Raw genomic sequence first — 21,472 nt, forward strand, 5'->3', positions numbered from 1 at the left:
AAACTCGATAAGCTATGTAAATTTTTAGCTTGGGACCTTCAAAACAAGATGTATATTATAAGAAAAGAGTGGATAAAATTATGATTATAAGAAACGAAAAGACACATGTGATCGAGAAATTACACTTTAAACTACTTCATGTGATTTACGTAGAGTTCGAATTATTAACAGTGGTTTTTTTTTTTTTTTTTTACAAAAAAGACACTTTATGATCCTAATTATAATTACACTATGAATTTCATGTTTGATTCGAATAGTGTAGTAATAAGAATGATGTTTTTTTTTTTTTCCCCATTTTCTTTCAAATTATAATGTGGTTTACTTGGAAACTTTGCAGTAATTTAAGGGTGAAAAATATATTTAAAGATATGTCAAATAGGAATGGACGGTGCAGATGAAATTTGAAGCAACCCTAATTAATTAGAGATATGGTTTATGGTTTGGGAATGTGACATGATGCAGGTGTGTGATGTGATAAGTCAATGTTTAATAATGAGGTTGGCGCAATGCATGCCATCCACTTTCATCAAACCCTTTCCTATAAATATATGTATAGTATTAGAATTTCTTATCTCTCCACTCTCTCTCTCTCTCTCTCTCTACTTCCACAATACAGATAACCAAACTCAAGAAGGAACAGCAAAACCTTGCCCCAAAAAAAACAAGCTATATAGGAACTGAAAAAGACAGCTTCCTTTCTTCTTCTTCTTCTTCGTCACTAGTACTCCTATTTCAAACGTTTCTTCCTCAATGGCTGCAGAGTCCAACCCAAGCTCCTCACACAACCTGAGAATCACGGTTGAAAGAAACCCATCTGAGTCGCGGCTAACCGAGTTGAACATCAAGTGCTGGCCCAAGTAAGCCTCTCTCTCTCTCTCTCTCTCTCTCTCTCTCCCCCCCTCTCTCTCTCTTCTTTTCAGGTTTTTCTGTATACATGTATTTATTTTTTTGTGTGGGTGCATGTGTGTAAAAATAGATGGGGTTGCTCGCCGGGAAAGTACCAGCTTAAGTTTGATGCAGAGGAAACATGCTATTTGTTGAGAGGGAAGGTGAAGGCATACCCAAAAGGCTCATCATCTGAGTTTGTAGAGTTTGGTGCCGGAGACCTTGTGACCATCCCAAAGGGACTTAGTTGCACTTGGGACGTGTCTGTTGCTGTGGACAAACACTACAAATTCGAATCAAATTCTTCATCATCATCTTGATCTTCTTCTTAATAAGTACTACTCCGATTATTATTTACCTTCTGATCTATTCATCAACATATTATTCTTTGAAAAGAAAAAAAAAAAAAAAAAACAGTTTATGTTTATGTCTTTCTGTCTGTTTTTTAGATATTTTTTTTTTTCCTTCTGTGTAGTGATATGTCTTTAGTCAAAGTTATGTGAACACATGCAATTAGTCAATACGTGTCCCCATTCATACTAATCTACTTTACGTGTTTAAATAAAGCATTTAATGTTCCCTTGACTGGTCAACGCAGCTGAACAAATTAATTAAAGAGTACCTTCATTTGTAGGGAATGATTTAGACACCTCCTTTGTTGTTTTTATCGGAGCGCGCAAGCGCCGTTTTAACTTCTCTAAACCCCGTTTGGTTAAAAAGAAAAAGAAAAAGAATTAAGCTTCGACAACCTTACCTTCAAGGCTTACAGTATTTTTTTTTTTTTTTTTTTGGGGCATGCAAAAGCATTAATTATATATTGCTTGTGTGTTAATTTGGTAATTAATGACGTCCGTTTCATGATAATTTCCATATTTGAATCCTTGCAGATTCATTTCACTTACCTTTAAGGTTGCTTTTCTCAGATTTTATGACATCATGCATTTTTAACCAAAAAGAAAAAAAGAAAACACAGCTTCTGCAGTGATCTGCGTAAAGTTCTCTTCACAGGATCAGCTCTATCAAAGCTGCATAATTTCTGAGCTTTTTATTGATCCCAACATGACAAGGGATCATAATTCTCATGTTTTCAATATATCTGTTTTTAGAGGTACTTATATATATCATTCTCATGTTTTCATATTTTTAATATGAAAAATTCTATATACCATACTATCATTCCATTTTCATCCCATTTTTATCCCACTAAGTAAGATGTGATACATTTATCATCATTAAATAATAATTTATTGCATATTTTTTTATTATCTAATGGTGATGAATGTGTCACATACTACTTAGTATGATCAAAATATGATGAGAGTGGTGTATAACAATACTCTTTTTATATTTTTCTAAAAGGTCTCAAGTTCTCAATAGATGAATCTTAAATTGTAGCTAGGGTTAGCATAATTAGGTCACCAATATGGTACCTAGATCAAAAGATTCATAAATAATTAATATATCGATATATATATATATATATACATACACACACACACAATAATGTGATTACGGGTACCAAACAACATATAACAAAACGTAGGGTGTGGAATGGCTGTGGATCAAAACTGTGGAAATGTGGATGGAAAAAAAGTAATATTGATATACCATGATGATGTCGTGGTTTAGAGATCGATCAGGGTTTTCTCGATTTGGTAATAAAGCTAGTTTGTACATGAGATCAATCCTTAGTTCGTAATTTTCGATGTGAATTTTGAGGCTGTCGAGGGTCCCAATTATATTTGTTTTTGTATGAGTAGCTGGATGGATGGATGTCTGTTCTGTAATCATGTAATATAATCCATGTGATGCGGTTGGAGTGGATGGCTCAGTATATAATGCATGCTGACGTTCATCCGATTGATGAGTTTGGTTTGTCTCCAAACGTACGCGTCCTTTTTATAATGATTTCTGGCCGTTCTCTTCTTCTTCTTCTTCTTCTTCAAACCTTATTCAACTGAATTAGCTAAGGCAGAAAATAAATGCTAATCCTAAGAGCGTTTATTTCACTCGCCACCCTCAGGCCTGCACTCCTCCAAGAACTTCTGATATCAGTTTTATAATTATATGCTGATCTTTGGAAAGTAATTATATAATAATCAGTAATAAACATGGATCAGCATATTTAACTTCTTGTGTTTTTACAATTTGAATTATGTTTTTTATTTTTATTTTTATTTTTAAGAGGAGTGAAAAATATTTAATACATGACAGAGAGTAGGTGCAAATATTCAATGAAAAGAACAGCATGTCTAGCCCTACTTTATTTCTGGTTCATCAAACACAGAGACCTGAATAAATTGAAAAATGGATCTGCACCCTTTCCTGCTTATTAGTTTTACATCTACCATGCTGCTGTTTTTTCTCAGAATAGAACATGGAAATGGGGCCATGCATATATATACACTATAAAAAAGAAAAGGAACATTAATTGTGACGAATTATTTATGACGAGAATGATTATTTACGATGAAAATAAATTCATTTTAATAGAAAATATATAATATTTTTATAAAAAATAACTGGTTATAAATAAACAGTTTTCTTGTAATGATATATACAAGTAGAATTGATGAAAGAGAGCTACGTACAGATCATATATAAATCCCTTGAGATAGACTCCCCACCCCCACCCCCCCCAACACACACACACACCAAGGAGTACTCAACGTACGTAAACTTGATCACGTCCGCCCAATTAAGATCAACATGATCATGATACTAAGCAGCTGAGATAATAGAGATATTAATGAGTTTCTTGATATATACATGATATACGTACATATATATATATATATATGTGTGTGTGTGTGTGTGTATATGGTGTGTCCATTAATATAAATTAGATGGTGCTGTTTTCTAGTTCATAGTGTTTTATCCCATGCATGCATGAACATCGAACGTTTCAATATTTCTTAAGTAGACGTACGATGATCGATTAGTTGTTACCAACAAAAGCGTTTTGCAGGCGGCGGCGATCGAGGAACTGTTTTATATATGATCATAATTCCAAGGAGCTAGCTGATATTGGTCATCTTATTATCTCAGATAATATTGGTGAAACTAGCATATACAATATATTACATATATTACACATGCACGCGAGGAAGGCCGTTCGCTGGCTGTCAGTGTTTAGTTATTGAATAATCAATCTCAACTCATCTCAAACTAATCATTGATGAGACTACTACTTTTTCAAATATTTCTCATAAAAAATTTAAATTCATCTAAACTTATTTAATATATTTTAACCTAAAAAGTTAAACTCATCCCAACTTAAAAAAGTTAAACCCATCTGATCAATAGAACTCACAAAATATTATTATTCACAAGTCAATTCATCCATCTTAACATAAGTAGCTTAATGTCTTGTACGTCGTAATGCAATGAAAAAGTAGTTTGGAAAACTCATGAATGTCCTGCCAAGTAATTTAGAAGTACTGAACATATATATATATACATATATATAGATACAGTAGTTTTGTTGATAGGAAACTCCTAGTGCTACTGATGAAGTTGTTGATACGGCGCCGTTTCCAATCAAAATTCATATTTGAAGTACCTATAGTAATTTGCCATATTATTATTATTATATATCATGATCCAATCCAGTAAGTGAATTGGTCTGATAATATATTAATGTTTAAGCGTTGCCGTCGTCACTAATCTTGGCGGCAGTCTTGTAGGAACGTATATGTGGCGGCCATCAATATCGATCATAGAAATGTATTATAAATTATCCACAAAAAGTCGACTGACTCAGCTTTTCTCCGCAACTTGCGCGCATTGCATGGCCGATCAATCCACTTTAAAGTATTGATTTCATTATCTGCAAATTGGGTGGGTTTAGTTAGCACAGTAATGGTTGATTATGAGACAGACAGCTCCTCGATCGACCCAGTTACTTACTTTGAAACTTATAACTAAAAACTGACGAGAAACTTCCAAAGTAGTGTAATAATTTTCTGATCGTATTTCCAAGGAACCATAAAGCATTTTTGACTGAGAAATATTTCAGCAATTTTGTACTTTTACCATCTTATCGCATACTATTCTTTATGCGATCAAATACGTCAAACCATTACTATTTTTTAAAAAAATGATAGTTCGTTGAAGTTGTGAATGCGTAAGTATCGTGCAAATATTTAAAAAAAAATATATATAAGATTTTCATAAAAGAAAATTAATTTTTTAACAATAAATTTACTCTTTTTCAAAACGATTGCACAATACTTACACAATCTACGACTGTATATAACATTTCTCATATTCTCAATGTCCAAATTAAGTCTAAAGCATACGTTCTCTCATAAAACTTCTACGGTCTGAACAAATTTTCCTTTGATGGGTCTCCTAGTCCACTCATCAACCCAGTAAAAATTAACGTGAGGGCTAAGGCCAGTTGACAGTCCGATTCCAAGTCTGACCAGCTGACAATTTACAAGGGAAGCACCATGCATGGCCTTAAGTCCCCAAACTTTGGTACTACTTTATATTGCAAAACTGACTAATGTTTAAGTACAAATTTTAAATATAAAAGGATTGAATAAGATTTGTCTTTTTAAAATTTGTACTAAGTTATTTCTCCACAAAACTTAAGTCTCAGGCCTACAATTGATGTGTTGATCCCATCCATATATACATACATGCATGCATGCATGCATATATATATATATATATAATATATGTGTGTGTATAATCCCATCCATGTAGATCAAGTTTGTTCAGTTGGGGGTTTAATGCTAACTAATTAGTTTTAGGGAGTAGAATGGTTGGTTTGGTTACACAAAACCAAACCATCTCATCTCATCTTATATAATTATTACAATTTTTTTAAATTTTCACACAAAATATAATAAATAATTCAACTTTTTCAAATTTCAAAACGAAAATAATATTAAAAATTTATATTATAATAATATTTTATTCCATTTTTAATAAAACATCTCATATTATCTCATCTCATCTTATCTGAATTGCAAAACCAAACGAGATTTTGAATATTTTAGTTTCACTATTGCTTGTATAAAGCATTGTGTTGTACAGAACCAACATACTACAGTAGTATTTTTCCAGATCATTCTCTTGTTCTTCATCTCCTCTCTCGGCGATCTCTCTCAACCAAGTATATTTTTTGACACGCATTTCACCCAGGCTTAGAAGCTTCTCTCAACTGCCTGTTCTGGAAATGCTTCGTCCTAGGAGACATCTCTCTCAATGCTATAAAACAAATAACTTTTCTACCATGCACTGCAAAATATTAATGGAAAGGTGAGTACTGTATCAGCAGTTCCTAAGAGGAACATAAAGTCATGAAAATTGGGGTCTCACGAGCAGGGTACGTAGGAACAAGGAAAACTCGAAACAAAAGGAGACCTACTGAAATAAATACATCAATGGATGACAAGGAAATAATTCGAATTCCTGACTGGTGGAGCATTACAATATAATTTTATCGTCTTTGAAAACAAACCAAACATTAAAAAAAAAAAATGATAGTTACAGTCGTGAATGTGTAAGAAAAAAACTGTGCAATCATTTTGAATATAAATGAACAAATACAGGACCTACATGAAAAAAAAAACCTAATTTTTTAGTAGTAGATTTCACTCTTTTTCAAAGCGACTGCACGGCACTTGCACACTCCATAATTGTATGTAGCATTACTTTTAATTCAGATGATGAAATGAAATTACTTTTAGAAGTAAGAGCACTTCATTAATTCTTATGGTCTGTCATAATCTGCATCAGTGGCAAACAAATGTCACCTACAAATTTTACAATGGTAACACTGTTCACAATCAAAGGATGACATCATGTTTAATCTTAGTGCTTTTGCGATTGAACAACATCATTCTTTAAGAAAGTAAAAGTTGTCCGCATAATAAATATCCATGATCTTCTTCTTTTTATTGTAACCTCTAGCTAGACGTTTTTCATGTATATTTCCTATGTATCTAGGCCTTGCCTATTTCTATAAATACAATATCTTTCATTACCTTTAAAAAAAAAATTAAATATCTACATAAATTGCCTCTAACTGACAGGGCAATATCAACCCCAACATTTCACCAAGAATTTGAAATATCGAGTACACCAGCTAAGCTTACAAGAAAAATTGTGACAGCGTCAGCATGCTTATAGAACACAAAACGACGAGTAAGACAACCTGAAGGTCAAGAGAATCCTATAGTCTGGATGTAAAATTGTTGCCCAGGATCCTTTACACCTCATTGTGATACTGAAAAATGGTAAGAACAAGTGAATCTGTTCTCCACTTATAGGTTATGTCCTCACTCCAAGATCAACAAAATACCATAGTATTCAGAAGCTGCATTGTTAATATTCACGCAGGCATCATTTGCATTTCCAAATAAGAATAAACAGAGATTATCACATTTTCCCATCCTTTTTACTGCTTTTCTGTTTCACAAAACCCAAAATACCATCTAAGTCTAACTTTAAGAAACTATGAAAAATAACATTCAATAAATTGAGTCAATACAAAGGCTATGCTAGACAGAATTTGAGATCCTTATTTGGAACAATATACAACATGTATCCAGAACTATATTCACAAGCATCTACTACATTATTTACCCAATCATCGAGAGAAAGAATCTTCAAGAAGACTTAGGTTATCATCATCTTGCAGGGATGTGATTAGGATAAAGGAATTTGTGATAAATGACATCCTACAGCTACCGTTTTCTTTGAGTAAAAACAAATTTAATTATTACAAGTAAATAGACATAGCCCAAGAACAAAGGAAGAGAACACTTGGTTACAAGTTAGGAGCTAGAAATGAATGATAGAAGATCATGAAAACTAATCCCATTGAACATCCTACAGCTACCTTAGAATAATCTTATTCACAAAAGGGTTGAAAGGTTTGATCTTTGTCAAGTTTTAGACGACTGGTTAATATACCTTGCCTTAAGGCTCTTGCTAGTCAAGTCAAACTTTCCATTCAGCAGATTGCAACTGTGTAGAGGACGGTTCCTAATTGCCTCGTTTGGTGCATTTGGAAGGAAATAAATGGTAAAATCTTCGAGGATCATGAAAGGGCATTGGAGGAGCTGAAAACAGATTTTATCAATACTCTTTTATCTCGGACAGTCTCTATAGACTTTAATGGGCTAAATCTACATGACTTTTTTGTATTTTTATCTTCTTAGATACGTGTCTCTTTTGTATGCTTCCAGTGTACTTGTTTTGTGCTTATTGACGAAGAACTATTACTTACAAAAAACAGATTTAATTCATGTGATACATATGACTATGGTCCATTGCTTAAAAGAGTGTACGGAACGATCATCTATAGAGAGCTACTGCCAAGAAGATTAATTGCACACAATTTTCCCATGAATTTAAACGTGTCTCAAAATATACTAGGGGTGAAAAACAAAGAACATCATGAAACTATGATTGGCAGCGAAGCACCTGAACAGTCTCAGTGGGGATCTGATCCCTACAACAGCAATGGTACTCATAAAGTGAAACTAAATCTACCTATTTTTGTGCATACATGAATCAATTTGGACCGAACAACAGTTTCAACCAGATGTTCCAGCCTTCTTTCAGGCAGCATTATTTGCAAGGAAGTAATTTTTCCAACTCTGACAACTTCTTTTGCAATTCACAAACGATATCATCATCTATTACCAAACTCCATATCTTTGAAGGAAAAGCTACTCTGAGCAAGGTTGAGAACCTCATCTTTGCCCAACCTTAATGCAGAAACCTCTTTTTGTAAGACAGCCAAAGCCATTGCATCATCCCCGTAATTCAAGCACTCCAGTAAGCACTGTTTGAATACAATAAACAAAGCCAAAAGCTCTTGTCTCATCCATCAGATCCTAAATTGCCTTAAGGGTATCAATGCAACCATCCTAGTTCCCACCGAGTATCTGTGATTCAAGCATCTCAAAATCTGGGATTTATTTGACACTTTGAAATCACGGACTCTCTGATACCAAACATGATGCAGACTTTCTGTAGCCTAATGAATGTAAGCATTGAATTACGACTCTTACAAACTCGTGCCTCCTTCTTAGGCTTCTCAAGGCAAGCATTGTCAACGAATTCTCCATTAAAATGGGGTTCTCGCAGGTTCTATGACGTTTAGGTGACCTTTCTCGCCTTTTGTAATAAAAAAACTCTCATTTCTTTCACCCGCCGTGAATTTGGTGGATTAAAAGAAACCCAACAGAAGTAATACTCCGGTGAAGATTGATACCTAATTTTCTAGGAAAAGCTTAGCACAAGGGCCTCCAATTCCCCAAGAGTCCCAAATGCCCAAAATAGCTAAATATATAGATATTGAAAGAGGTAGAACAAATAAGAAGCCAATTATCCATAACTGGAATTTAAATTAAATGCTGAGGATTGGAAAACATGCCCGGGATTTGTCATAACCCAAAACCTCAAAATTATGATTGAACGAAGTAACAAAACTAAACAGAAGTAACTTGATATTCCTATTGATGATATAAAACTTCTAGACTCCAACAATCCAAAAGTCCGTTGTACCAAAAGCGCCAATGACACAGTACCTATATATAAATATAGCAAAAAGCCAATGAAAAAACTCAGCACGAAAGCCCAGAATCCCAAAACCTTTACAAAGAAACAGAAAATATACAAACCCACAAAAGCTTATATGAGCAAAGAGGGAAAGTAAGTAAGAAGAGATTCAAGCGTAGAAATTGAGAAAAAATGATTTATACTGAGCACAAAAGACGGCTACTTCTCTCTAAACTTCTCTCTCAAGAAAACACTAAAAACTAGACAAAAAGTGATTTCTGAAGTCTTAAGAAAGTGGAGGCGCCGTTTGGTATTTATAGGAAAAGTGAGAATTCACTTCTGTGAACATTGGCTCGAGCGAACGTCGAGCGAGTGTCGAGCGAGCGTAGGTTTTGCACACTTCGCTCAAGCCAACATACGAGCGATGCTTGAGCGAAGCTCTCTGTCTTCATATCGCTCGAGCTGAATGTCGAGCGATGCTTGAGCAAAGCTCTCTGTCTGAATTCGCTCAAGTCGAGTGAACCTCCGCTCGAGCGAACCTACGACACATACACTATTCAATCTGAATTCAAGCCATCTATTAACAGAACGAAGTAACAAAACTAAACAGAGGTAACTTAATCTTCCTATTGATGATATAAAACTTCTAGACTCCAACAATCCAAAAGTCCGTTGTACCAAAAGCGCCAATGACACAGTACCTATATATAAATATAGCAAAAAGCCAATGAAAAAAGTCAGCACGAAAGCCCAGAATCCCAAAACCTTTACAAAGAAACAGAAAATATACAAGCCCACAAAAGCTTATATGAGCAAAGAGGGAAAGTAAGTAAGAAGAGATTCAAGCGTAGAAATTGAGAAAAAATGATTTATACTGAGCACAAAAGACGGCTACTTGTTAAATTAAGAACAAGAAATGGTAGAGCGAGAGCGAGACTGACCAATAGAGAAGCTTTGCTGGAATTTGATGGGTTGGTGAGTAAACGGTGGTTCATCTGAACAACAGGGAGGGTAGCTTCGAAGGTATAGTCTGTAACAGTGTAACTTGTATAGATTACAGTTAGAGATTACTGTTGGATTGTGATGATAAAAATTGAATAAGATATTATTTTTTAATATTATTATTTTAAAATTTTAAAAAATTAAATTAATTATTATATTTTATATAAAAATTTAATGAGATGAGATTAGAATCGGTGAACTACCAAACGGGCATATAGAGAAGTAGAACAGACAAGAACTACCAAACGGGTATGTATTTTATGAGAGTAATGATATAGAGATAACATATTGTATAGTAATATTATAAAATGAGGATATTTTTATAAAATAATATTATAATAATATTTTATTTAATTTTTATTTTAATTCATCTTATGTCAATTAATTATCTAAACCATACTTAAAAATGATAGTTATCATAGATATAAAATGACAATGATTAAGATGACCGCTAATAACATTACTTTTAAATTTTTGATAATTTATAAATTGATTAAAATGATAATAAAATAATAATTTTTATAATTAAATAATTTAGAATGAATTTAAAATATATATTATAAAATGATATAATTTGACAAAATTAATACAACGACAAATGATAGAAGAAATAATGATAAATATAATATGTACTTGTGAACTTTTTCGTTAAAATGACATTAATTAAGGTGAAAAATGATTAAAAATCTAAAGGTCAGAATTGTAGGACATCATCAGATTTTATAATTTAAAATTAACGTAAAAACAAAATGAGACATTTTCATGAAAAAGAAAAAACAAAAAAAGAAATGAGGTGGACCGACGACCCGAAGCCCCTGCTTGTCGTTTCGGAAATGTGTTAAAACACGCATACTGGTCGCGCGTGAACCTGACAGCCATCATCTTCTGGAGCGTCACACTCCCAGCAATTAATCTCCCCCCCGCCCCACCACTATCGTCTTCACACACACACTTCTCTCTCTCTCTCTCTCTCTCACGGTTTCTTCCTACTTTCTTCAGGATCTTTCTCTAGCTCTAGAGATATATATATACATGTATGTATACATACACTGTACTATATGTATGCATCGGGTGTTCTTTCGCTAGATCTTCTACCGCATTTCATGGATCTACAAGCTGACCTACGCGCATTGCCTTCTCCTCCCTCTTCATCTTTATAATGCTTTCCGTTTCTCTCTCTTAGGGTTTTTTCTGAGTAGCTCATGCCTCAGTGCGCGCTCTCCATAAGCTCTTAGCAATGCGGTCTCTCTTCTCGACCTCCGGATGCCATGGAGAGATTCTCCGCCGCCGATTGCTTCACCTCAAAGCTAAGAATCCGTGGAGAGTCTCCGGCGAGTCCACCGAGTTCGAACTTTTTGGTTACTGACGATGGTCTTTGTGGGTTTTGGTTCGCCCAGAGAAAATGCCGGCTCTGATTCTGCTCCTCCTTCCTCTGCTGAACTTGTTTCTCTCTTGTTCGGGTATTGTTATTTATTTATGTTTTTACTGCCTTTTGGGTTTACAGCTTATGGTCTATGTCTTTTGCTGGGAAAAACAGTAAGTTGTGAATGCGACATTTTTGGTGTTGTCTTTTCTTTTTTCCTTTTCGGTTGATGTGGAACAAATTGAATAATCTGAATTATTGAACAAATTGAAGACAAGAGCGTTGTTCACTTTGTATTTCAGGGCATTCATGGTTGCAAATCTACTTGTCTCCTTCTCTTCTACCAAACCGGGCATTATCTACAAGAGAAATCTTAGCTGAAAATGGTAAGGGTGCAAATTGTTATAATTCGATGGAGATAAATGATTTTTTTTTTATCAAATTTTACATAAAAAGTGTTTTTCTTAATCCAAGTCTATAGCCTGAATAATGCGTTGCCCTGAATGAATCAATTTTGTATTTGAGGCTCTCGAGTCTTGACCTATCCCGACAAAACCTGTAGTGGTATGCTTATCCTGATATAACCAAAGAATTACTGTGAATTCTTGCTTACCTGTTTATTAGCGGAATTCTTTGCATATCTCATTTTTGTATACATCTCTCAAGAAAGTATTACTGAAAGCTTTTTATGTTGGTTCGAACCTTTCCCTAGTAAGGTAGATCCAATGATTTGTAGCGCCCCTTGCCCGCCCAACTCCTCTTGTGTGCTTGGACGCGATCAGTGTAATAATCATTTGTCCCCTCAGTGCAATGCTTTCATTTGATAAAAGAGGAAGATGAAATTGATCATCTATCTTTATACGTCCCTTCCAGCCTCTATTGATAACTGTCCGTGCATATCATATGTTCATTTACTGTTTGCAGCCAAGTCCATTTGGAAGAGTGTGTCATTTTCCCCATCAAACCCTGCCAAAAGGTGGGTGGTTAAGCCTTCTTTGGAAGCTTCCACTGCCCCTGCATCTTCTCCACTTTACCAAGGTATTTACCATGCTTATAATTTCAACAGCATGTCGTTACATCATTTCTTACAGTTTTGTGGTGTTTACTCTTCTTTTTTCTTTGATAGGTAAAAAGAAATTTATTAAACCAAGTAATTAGGCATAACCCAGGTACATAGTGATGTTTACTCTCTTCTATTTCAGGACCTAGCAGTAATCCCTTACCAAGACACCACTATCATCATCAACATCAGCACGGGAGACCTCATGCAGTTGCCCCATCCCCTTCAAGAAACCAAGGCATGCCCTGTCCCCTTCAAGATTTGTGATTGGGTCCCCCTACAGGGACCGATGGTTTGCACCAAAGAAATATGCATTTCTGTTGTTTTTTTGAAAAAATAACCATTGGTCCCCTTAGCGTGATTTAGACTCTCTCAATCTCTCTCTGCATTTATGTTATTAACAAAAAGATAGTAGAGAAATCTGCAACTTTGGTACTATGCACTTTTATGCCTGAGAATAAGTCCCGAATATAAGAACAAAGACCTTTCAATTTTTTTATTATGCGGAGTGTTTCTATTAACTAGGAGAAGTTTTATTTGAGAATTTCCTGTCCTGATCAATATCATTAAACTGTGTATGGGTGGTTCCATGCCCTGGTAACAATAAAGAACGCTAATGCTAGAAACAAAAGTATCAAGTTCAAGAACAAAGTTCACCCCCGGGATTACTCAGGACTTTGTTCTTGAATATCCGGTGCCAATGAAAAAAAGATCAAGAACAAATTTTTTTTTTTTTTATAAGTAAAAATATTATATATATATCAATAGGAGGAACCAAGTACACTGAATGTATACAAGAAAATCACTAGCCCATACTAGAGGGCTCCTATTGCCCCAAAAGCCCACGAAAAAACTACCCAACATACATCAAGCTCGAGATAGAATAAGTCACTCCTCTCCAACCCCAACCCCTTATTTCCCATAGCTCAACATAAATCACACCTCCCAAAATACCCTCTATGCGAAAGACTTCCCAACATACATCAACCTCTATGCCCTCGACTTGAGCTATCACCCTAAGCGTCATAGTTGATTACACTAAAAAGACGCTTCAACTCCCTGCTTTTCTTGAAACTTAATTTGGTATCACGCAAGTGGCTTGCCTCAATCGCAGTGATTAGAGCTTTAAATTGGTCTTCACATCCTCCATGTGAAATTCCCACAATATGCTGAATCTCATTAACTTTTTGCAAAACCCATCTGAAGATGATTAATCTATATTGTTTAATGGAGGAAGAGATACTAAGGGGACAACGTCTTCCCCCGATGTAGTGCCCGACGTAGATTCAAACGGTACCAACGATAAAACCTTGTTTAGATCCTGTGCCTCCTCAACAACACCAATGGACTCTCCATTGGAGATTTTGTGTTGGCAGCAAATCCCTTCACCTCTGGCGACCTTGTGTGTGCAACTTCAACGGACCCTTTAGACGTAAATGTTACACCATGATCACGGGACGAAACCAGAGCCAAGGGACACATCGTTGTTATCTGTGTCTTTCCATTGTGCTCCAAGCCTTCCACAGACTCTACTCCTGTTGTGGACTTCTCAGATACCCTACATGTTGCCTTCTCCGCCATTATGACTGGGGACAAGTCAGAAACCTCCTCCAAGTGTTCCGTAGAAGCTTGGATGCATCTCTGCATAGGAGCTGTTGTCACTAACGAAGGAATGCCTGCGTAGGGGTTGTGAGCGACGATGGAGGTTATCGGCTTCGAGATAAGGGTCTTATTTGGCCCAGGACTTCCATTGGACCATGAAACTGGCCCATAAGTGGAGCTCTTCTCAAACACGGGCCAATGGAGCTTTGGTCTCCATTTTAGGCTTAAGCGGCCCAACCCAAGTTTGGCCTTCCCTTTGTCTGGCCGCAAACTATTACACCCTGCAACCTTCCTTTTTCCTGTTTTAGAGGCCTCATACGTTGGCCCAACCCCAAGCCCAAACCTTTGATTATCTTAAAAATCCAAGACTTTATCTCCTTTCTAAACAATTTCAAATCCTCCTTCACGCCAATTACCTCCTTTTTCAGACTGCAGATATCCATGCAACTTGTTTTCTCTTGGACAACTATCCATTTCAGGTAATTGGATAGCTGAAAGTACCCCTGCCATGCCTCCCTTTTTGTGTTTTTGATCAATCGCCAGAGGATGACTCGGAATTGCATGTTCTGCTGCCCTCTTCCCTGCACCACCCACCGCCACCTCTACATACGACTTCGACTGCCTCTCCTTCCCCTTCTCTACCTCTCTGTTTATATGTGGTGCTTGGACTGGAGCCTTCTTAGCCAAACTTTGTTTTAACTCTATAGAAAAGCTCTTCCAACCCTTTCCTTCCAATCCTTTCGGGATCGATAAGAGACCACGACCTCCCCTACCACCACCATAGTCAGTTACTTCCAAAAAATGCCCAAAAGAATTCGATCTCCTATGAGCAAACAGAGCTTTGGTTCCATCCCTATATGTCTTGAAGAAGTCTTTCCTTCCCTCCAATAAAACACATTCTTCCACTGTACTGGCCAGCCAACAAGCACTGGCATGACTGAGCACCATCTCCTTGGTTACCTTCCTGCCCCTTTCTGTGATATGACAATAATTTCCACCTTCCATAGACAAAATAAACACCTTTGATTCTATTAAAAGGTGTTTAAGAGTCCCCATCATATAAACACCCTCCCAAAGATGTATAAACACCTTTCACTAGATCAAACTTCCCATCTTTGGAATGAGACCTAGAAAAAAGTAGATCAGTGCGGTGAAAAAAAGCCAGACTACTCAAGAACTCAGTTGCCGGAGATGTAACCGGCATCGGAAGTCCCTTGCAGGAGTTGCCGGACTTGTCTGTGTAGGTGGATGTACCAGAAACTCTGATCAGCCGCCTGAGGGAATGACAGAAATACAACGCCGAAACATAGATCTAGCAAAAAAGTTTTGCCAGCGGCTTGCCAACGCTAGACGACCCTCGGCAAAGTCGCTAGGGGCTGACGATCTTGTCTGTGTCGGCTATGCAAAGACACTTGCCGGGCTAGAGGAAATGGGTGAGTATCGGTGTTACTGTCTGTGCGAGAGAGAGGTGTAGGCAAAGTTACTGGGATGGGGGCTAGGGTTAGAAGGGCTGACGTTACTATCAGTGGGACGGCGACGAAAAGTTGAAGGGGGCAGCGACGGAAGGTTGAAAGTGACGGGGATGGAGGCTAGGGTTTTTTGGGAGGGAAAAGTTGTACGGAGAGAATTTGAGTTTCTCTTCAAAGTTCTCTCTTCCTACCCAGTAGAAAATTAAGAACAAAGTTCTCATTATTGGCAATATCTCGTAAATGTGTGGCGGATGTGGTGGACAAGTAACCCATGATTTTTGCTTCTTGTTGAGGCAAATACCAATTGTGACTTCTTAGTGCTCACTCTTTCAGTCAATATCTGATTTATTCTTGTTTGTATTGGTCTTTGGGCGTTGAAATCAAAGGGTCGTCACTGTAAAAGATAAAAAATGGCTCAACAAAATGTGTAAATTTGAATATTTGTTAAAAAATAGATTGTAACTTCTTGTTGAAGGTTCTCTGGAGTATGCTCTTTAAAAAAGTCAAAGCTACTTATCCAAAAAAAAAAAAGCTTCCAATGACTTTCGTGCTGTTTTTCAGCTTTAGTTTGTAATTAGGTATTTCTCTTGTATACTTTATGTGTAGTTAGGCTATGCCTAATTATGTGGCTTTTTAATAAATTTCTTACTTATCAAAAAAGAAAAAAGCTTGTCGTTCATTTGAAGCCAACAACTTTGTTAAAGGTTCTCTGCAATATGCTTCTGACTTTTTCTTACCTCCCCTCCTTTTCTGCATTTAATCATGGGGTTCTTACTCATATCTTTCACAATGGATTCATTGGCAGCTTGTGATCAAATTTGTATAGATCCACTTACTGCAACACCCTTTGGTTCACCTTGTGGTTGTGTGTTTCCAATGAAAGTCAGACTTCTATTGGATGTAGCTCCTTATGCTGTTTTCCCAGTAATGAGTGAGCTAGAGATTGAAGTTGCAACAGGAACATATTTGGAACAAAGTCAAGTTAAAATAATGGGTGCTACAGCTGATAGTCAAAATCAAGGGAGAACAGTTGTGGATATCAACTTGGTTCCACTGGGAGAGAAGTTTGATAATACTACTGCAATACTGACTTATGAGAGATTTTGGCACAGGAAAGTGCCTCTAAATAGCACTCTATTCGGTAATTATGAAGTAGAATTTGTTCGTTATCCAGGTAGCTACCTTGAACTCTTTTGAATTTTCAGCCAAAAGGGGAAAAGAATAAAATAAAAAAGAGCTCCTTTAAATGTGCATCTTTACATTTTATTATCAGCATTTTGGCTGAGCCTGAAATAATTATCATCAGGAATTCCTTCTTCACCACCATATGGGAATTACGGAGGAAATGAACCAAGTGGAAGTGCTGGAGATCTCCCTATCTCTGCTAATTTTGTCAAGAAGAGCCAGCGGATGAATATTAAAACCATTGCCATAATATGTTTGTCTGCATTTGTGCTCTTATTGGTTTTCATTGGAGCAGTCTCTGTCTTTTTGAAGTGGAGGGTTGGAAGACCATCAAGTGCTGTTGGTCCTGCATTTACATTTTCTACAAACAAAAGATCTGGTGAGTTTATTGATCTTTTGAAGTCGTTATGGCAAGTGATGCTCTTCATGCGAGCACTTATATCTTGGTCCTCTCTTAGCTTGACGATGGCTCCTTAGCTGTTGCTCCTTTTTTTTAATATGCCTGCAAATTATTCTTTGTAAAGAAAATGCCATAAATATCTTTGTTTAGTCATTTTTGGTTTATTACGATTCACGCGAACAATACCTTGAACTTTGAATTTTTACTTTTCATCTTTTGGTAATGATTTAATTCCACAATTATATCATACGTCCTTGATAGTCCATGCGTTTGACTTGATTGGTCCTCTGCATGTAATGTAGGCATTGGATCGATATTATCAAGTAGTATTGCGAGCTCAACATCGGTATCCCTCATGTCCACCATGGCTACTCGTGTTCTCTCTGCTAAAACATTTTCACTTGCTGAGCTTGAGAAGGCAACAGACAAGTTCAGCTCAAAGAGGGTTTTGGGTGAAGGAGGATTTGGACGTGTTTACCTTGGGATTATGGAAGATGGAGTTGAGGTTGCGGTTAAAATGCTTACTAGAGATAATCAAAATGGAGACCGTGAATTTATTGCAGAAGTTGAGATGCTAAGTCGATTGCATCACCGTAATCTTGTGAAACTGATTGGTATATGCATTGAAGGGCCAACACGCTGCTTGGTCTATGAGCTTGTACGCAATGGCAGCGTTGAGTCCCATTTGCATGGTATATTCTCTGCATTAGCTTTAACTTTATTTTGGTGTGAAATATAAGTGTGGCCACTACCACCACGGCAGCTAAAACTTTTGAGCGCAAGCACCTGACCTAACAATATTGATACTGAATTCCAATCCTCTTTTTGAGGATACTGTTTTTTGAAAATGAATCATTTGCAAATTAACTTGTTAAATTACACGTGTTGGTGTTTTAGGTGTTGACAAGGAAAAGGGACCACTCGACTGGGATGCACGGTTGAAGATTGCTCTTGGAGCAGCAAGAGGATTGGCTTATCTTCACGAAGATTCTAATCCTCGCGTAATACACCGAGATTTCAAGGCCAGTAATGTTTTGCTCGAAGATGACTTCACCCCCAAGGTTTCGGATTTTGGGTTGGCTAGGGAAGCAACTGAAGGAAGTCATCATATTTCTACTCGGGTTATGGGAACTTTTGGGTAATCATACTATGCTTTTTTTACTTTTTATAAGTAGGTAATCTTACTTTGTTAAAGAGTAATAGTTTTGCCATTCTATCTACTGAGTAGATCATTAATGACAGCATGTGATTTCTGCCCTCTTTTTTCCCCCTCGTATTTCTTTGCCCCCACTCAAATATACCAGTGTGCAGTTTCTGTTGGTTACAATTTTCTCGTCACTTTCAGGTTCTTACTTTTCCACTTTCTCTGAACTAGTTCATATTTTTTTTTCTAGAATTTTTAGAGCTCTTTCTTTTTGTTAGTAGATGGCTTTATCGTATGCATCATACATACAGAATTACACCACACCCTTTTGTATCTCAACAAAATTCATATTATTCAAAACGAAAAAAGGTTAGCCTTACACAACCATACTACTGCGTTTTCCTCTGGCGATTCCAACCATTGTTGAAATTTGAAATTATGGATTTGCAGGTATGTCGCCCCCGAATATGCAATGACCGGGCATCTACTTGTCAAAAGCGATGTCTACAGCTATGGGGTAGTGCTTCTTGAGCTTCTCACTGGAAGAAAGCCTGTGGACATGTCCCAACCTCCAGGAGAGGAGAATTTGGTAACTTGGGCACGGCCGCTTCTGACCACTAGAGAAGGTTTGGAGCAGTTGGTTGATCCTTCTTTGGCCGGAAGTTATGACTTTGATGACATGGCTAAAGTTGCAGCCATTGCTTCCATGTGTGTTCACCCAGAGGTGACTAACAGACCTTTTATGGGTGAAGTTGTCCAAGCTTTAAAATTAATATACAATGACACGGGTGAGACTTGTGGGGATGCCTGTAGTCAAAAGGAATCTTCTGCTCGAGATTCCGACTTTAAAGGTGATCTTGCCCCTTCAGACAGCAGTTGGTGGAATGCTGGTGGTATCACTCCTCGGCTAACCTATGGGAATAATGCCTCTTCCTTCATCACAATGGAGTACAGTTCTGGTCCGCTTGAAGAAATGGAAAACAGACCGTTTTCAACTTCGAGCTTGGCTGGGGATGAGATGTCTTTACCAGTAAGGCATGGGAACAGATCAGGCCCCTTGAGAACTGTCCGAAGTAAGGTGGCCTTTTATAGATTCACAGGAAGTAGGAGTGAGCATGGGGGACTGCTTCCGAGGCGTGTTTCGAATGATGGGTTTTGGGTTTGAGATTTTCTTTCTAGCGTTTTGAATCGTACAGTTCCAAAGGATCAGAGGTTTTTCAATAGATTGGTGTAGTTTAGGTGTCTGAGATTTCTGCAGCTTCCCTCTTTGAGGGAGGGGAGAGAGATTGTCTTCTAATTTTGGGAATCTTTTATTCATTAACGATACAAGTTATGGAGATATAAGTTGGGAACACTTTGTGTAATCATATATGCTATAATGTATTCATGTGATTCGATGCGTCTATTAAGCCATTTGGCTTTGACCTTCATTTGTTAGGCTGGAAGTCTGAAATGGTGTTGGCTGCTAAATCTCTGAATATAAAATTTTTATTTGCACCCTCAAACTATTAAAGTTTTGCACTTTATAATTTATATCTTAATAAAAATTAGCACGATTTAAATAATACTTTGCACCTTAAGATTCAATTACTAATTCTTTATAGGTAAATGTGTCAGTTTTAAAAGATGAAAAGGTGCAAATTCCCTTTCAAGTACCATGGTGATCTTTAGTTTTATCCTTAAAAGAAGCAAGCAAATATGATAGCACAAAAAGTGTTTGTCAAAAGGACTCGATCAACTGTTTTTCATTTCTATTGTTTTTATTTCCATCAACTTTTCCACTCCATTTGTACAATGATTCAATGAATATATAGACCACAACAGGTGGCAATCCATTAATTTCGAATCACATGCCATCTAGTAATATTTTGGTTATGTAAAATTCTTTTAGAGTCTTCTATTGCAGTGCACATTATGCTTTCTATTATTCACCATCCAATGCCACGATTGCACCTTTCTGTTTTGCTTGTGAGCTGATTTTTCTAGAAGCATCTTCTTGAGCACAATGTTTTGAGGCAGAGGAAATGTGTGCCTTAACAGCTCTCTGCGAATCAAGAGACACTGAAAAAATAGTGAGGCTTGAGCATAAAAGAGAGAATCTAGCTATGGAGAGAGGCTTTGTGAGGATGTCAGCAACTTAATCTTTGCTTGACACAAATGAGACTTGGAGAGCTTTAGCAGCCACACGATCCTCACAAAATGGTAATCAAGATCAATATGTTTAGCTCTAGAATGTAAAACAAGATTAATTGACAAATATGTAACACCAAGATTATCACACCACAAGGTAGGCAGATCAGTAAGAAAAATTCCTAGTTCTTTTAACAAAGACTATAACCATAGAAGTTCACATGTAGTGTTCACCACAGCTTTATATTCAACCTCAGTAGTAGACCGCGCGATAGTAGGCTGCTTCTTAGAACTCCAGGAAATAAGGTGAGACCCAAAGTAAACACAAAATCCTCTTATAGACTTATGGTCATTAGGGAAACTAGCTTAATCAGCATCAGAGAAGACAGTAAGTGTAAAAGAAGAAGAAGTGGAAAAGTCCAGGCCAAAATTAATAGTGAGACGAAGATAATGAAAAAAAATCTCTTGACAGCTTGCCAATGAGAAAGACGAGGACAATGCATGAATTGACAGACTTTATTTTTGGCAAAAGAAATATCAGGCCTAGTAAAGGCAAGATACTGGAGACTGCCAACAACACTACGATAGCAACTTAGAGTTGAAGATCCTCAAATGAAGAGCCATCAAGTGCAGTGAGTTTTACCGAGGCAAACATAGGAGTGGACATAGGTTTTGAATTATGCATGTTAGTACGAATTAATAAATC

At 36.7% G+C, this 21,472-nt stretch overlaps 2 protein-coding genes and 1 long non-coding RNA gene across 3 annotated transcripts; 2 read left to right on the forward strand and 1 right to left on the reverse strand.

Annotated features, from left to right (window-relative positions):
* The first annotated feature begins 573 nt into the window (after positions 1-573).
* On the forward strand, positions 574-1,428 carry LOC121251402. Its single transcript, XM_041150654.1, has 2 exons — positions 574-857; positions 977-1,428. Exons 1-2 carry the CDS (start codon positions 751-753, stop codon positions 1,203-1,205), a joined length of 336 nt encoding a protein of 111 aa, XP_041006588.1. The 5' UTR covers positions 574-750; the 3' UTR covers positions 1,206-1,428.
* A 5,270-nt stretch (positions 1,429-6,698) lies between these two features.
* Positions 6,699-10,475, reverse strand: LOC121253275. The gene is made up of 2 exons (XR_005938387.1): positions 10,301-10,475; positions 6,699-9,636 (listed from the first exon to the last, which is right to left on the reverse strand). It is a non-coding gene; the product is annotated as an uncharacterized LOC121253275 (long non-coding RNA).
* An 825-nt stretch (positions 10,476-11,300) lies between these two features.
* Positions 11,301-20,066, forward strand: LOC121251988 (receptor-like serine/threonine-protein kinase ALE2). Its single transcript, XM_041151422.1, has 9 exons — positions 11,301-11,873; positions 12,079-12,162; positions 12,701-12,814; positions 12,979-13,074; positions 16,713-17,081; positions 17,214-17,471; positions 17,795-18,184; positions 18,390-18,630; positions 19,087-20,066. The coding sequence occupies exons 1-9, from the start codon at positions 11,816-11,818 to the stop codon at positions 19,799-19,801; spliced, it is 2,325 nt and encodes a 774-aa protein (XP_041007356.1). The 5' UTR covers positions 11,301-11,815; the 3' UTR covers positions 19,802-20,066.
* Positions 20,067-21,472: the final 1,406 nt, after the last annotated feature.

The sequence above is a fragment of the Juglans microcarpa x Juglans regia genome, chromosome 2S (assembly GCF_004785595.1).
Source record: "Juglans microcarpa x Juglans regia isolate MS1-56 chromosome 2S, Jm3101_v1.0, whole genome shotgun sequence".
NCBI lineage: Eukaryota > Viridiplantae > Streptophyta > Magnoliopsida > Fagales > Juglandaceae > Juglans > Juglans microcarpa x Juglans regia.

Excerpts from the sequence above, each read along its gene's own strand:
- LOC121251402 (XM_041150654.1), top strand. The coding sequence starts at position 751 with ATGGCTGCAGAGTCCAACCCAAGCTCCTCACACAACCTGAGAATCACG. Across the intron at positions 858-976 it reads AACATCAAGTGCTGGCCCAA|ATGGGGTTGCTCGCCGGGAA; the intron begins GTAAGCCTCTCT and ends GTGTAAAAATAG.
- LOC121251988 (XM_041151422.1), top strand. The coding sequence starts at position 11,816 with ATGCCGGCTCTGATTCTGCTCCTCCTTCCTCTGCTGAACTTGTTTCTC. Across the intron at positions 11,874-12,078 it reads CTTGTTTCTCTCTTGTTCGG|GGCATTCATGGTTGCAAATC; the intron begins GTATTGTTATTT and ends TTTGTATTTCAG. Across the intron at positions 17,082-17,213 it reads AGAATTTGTTCGTTATCCAG|GAATTCCTTCTTCACCACCA; the intron begins GTAGCTACCTTG and ends AATTATCATCAG.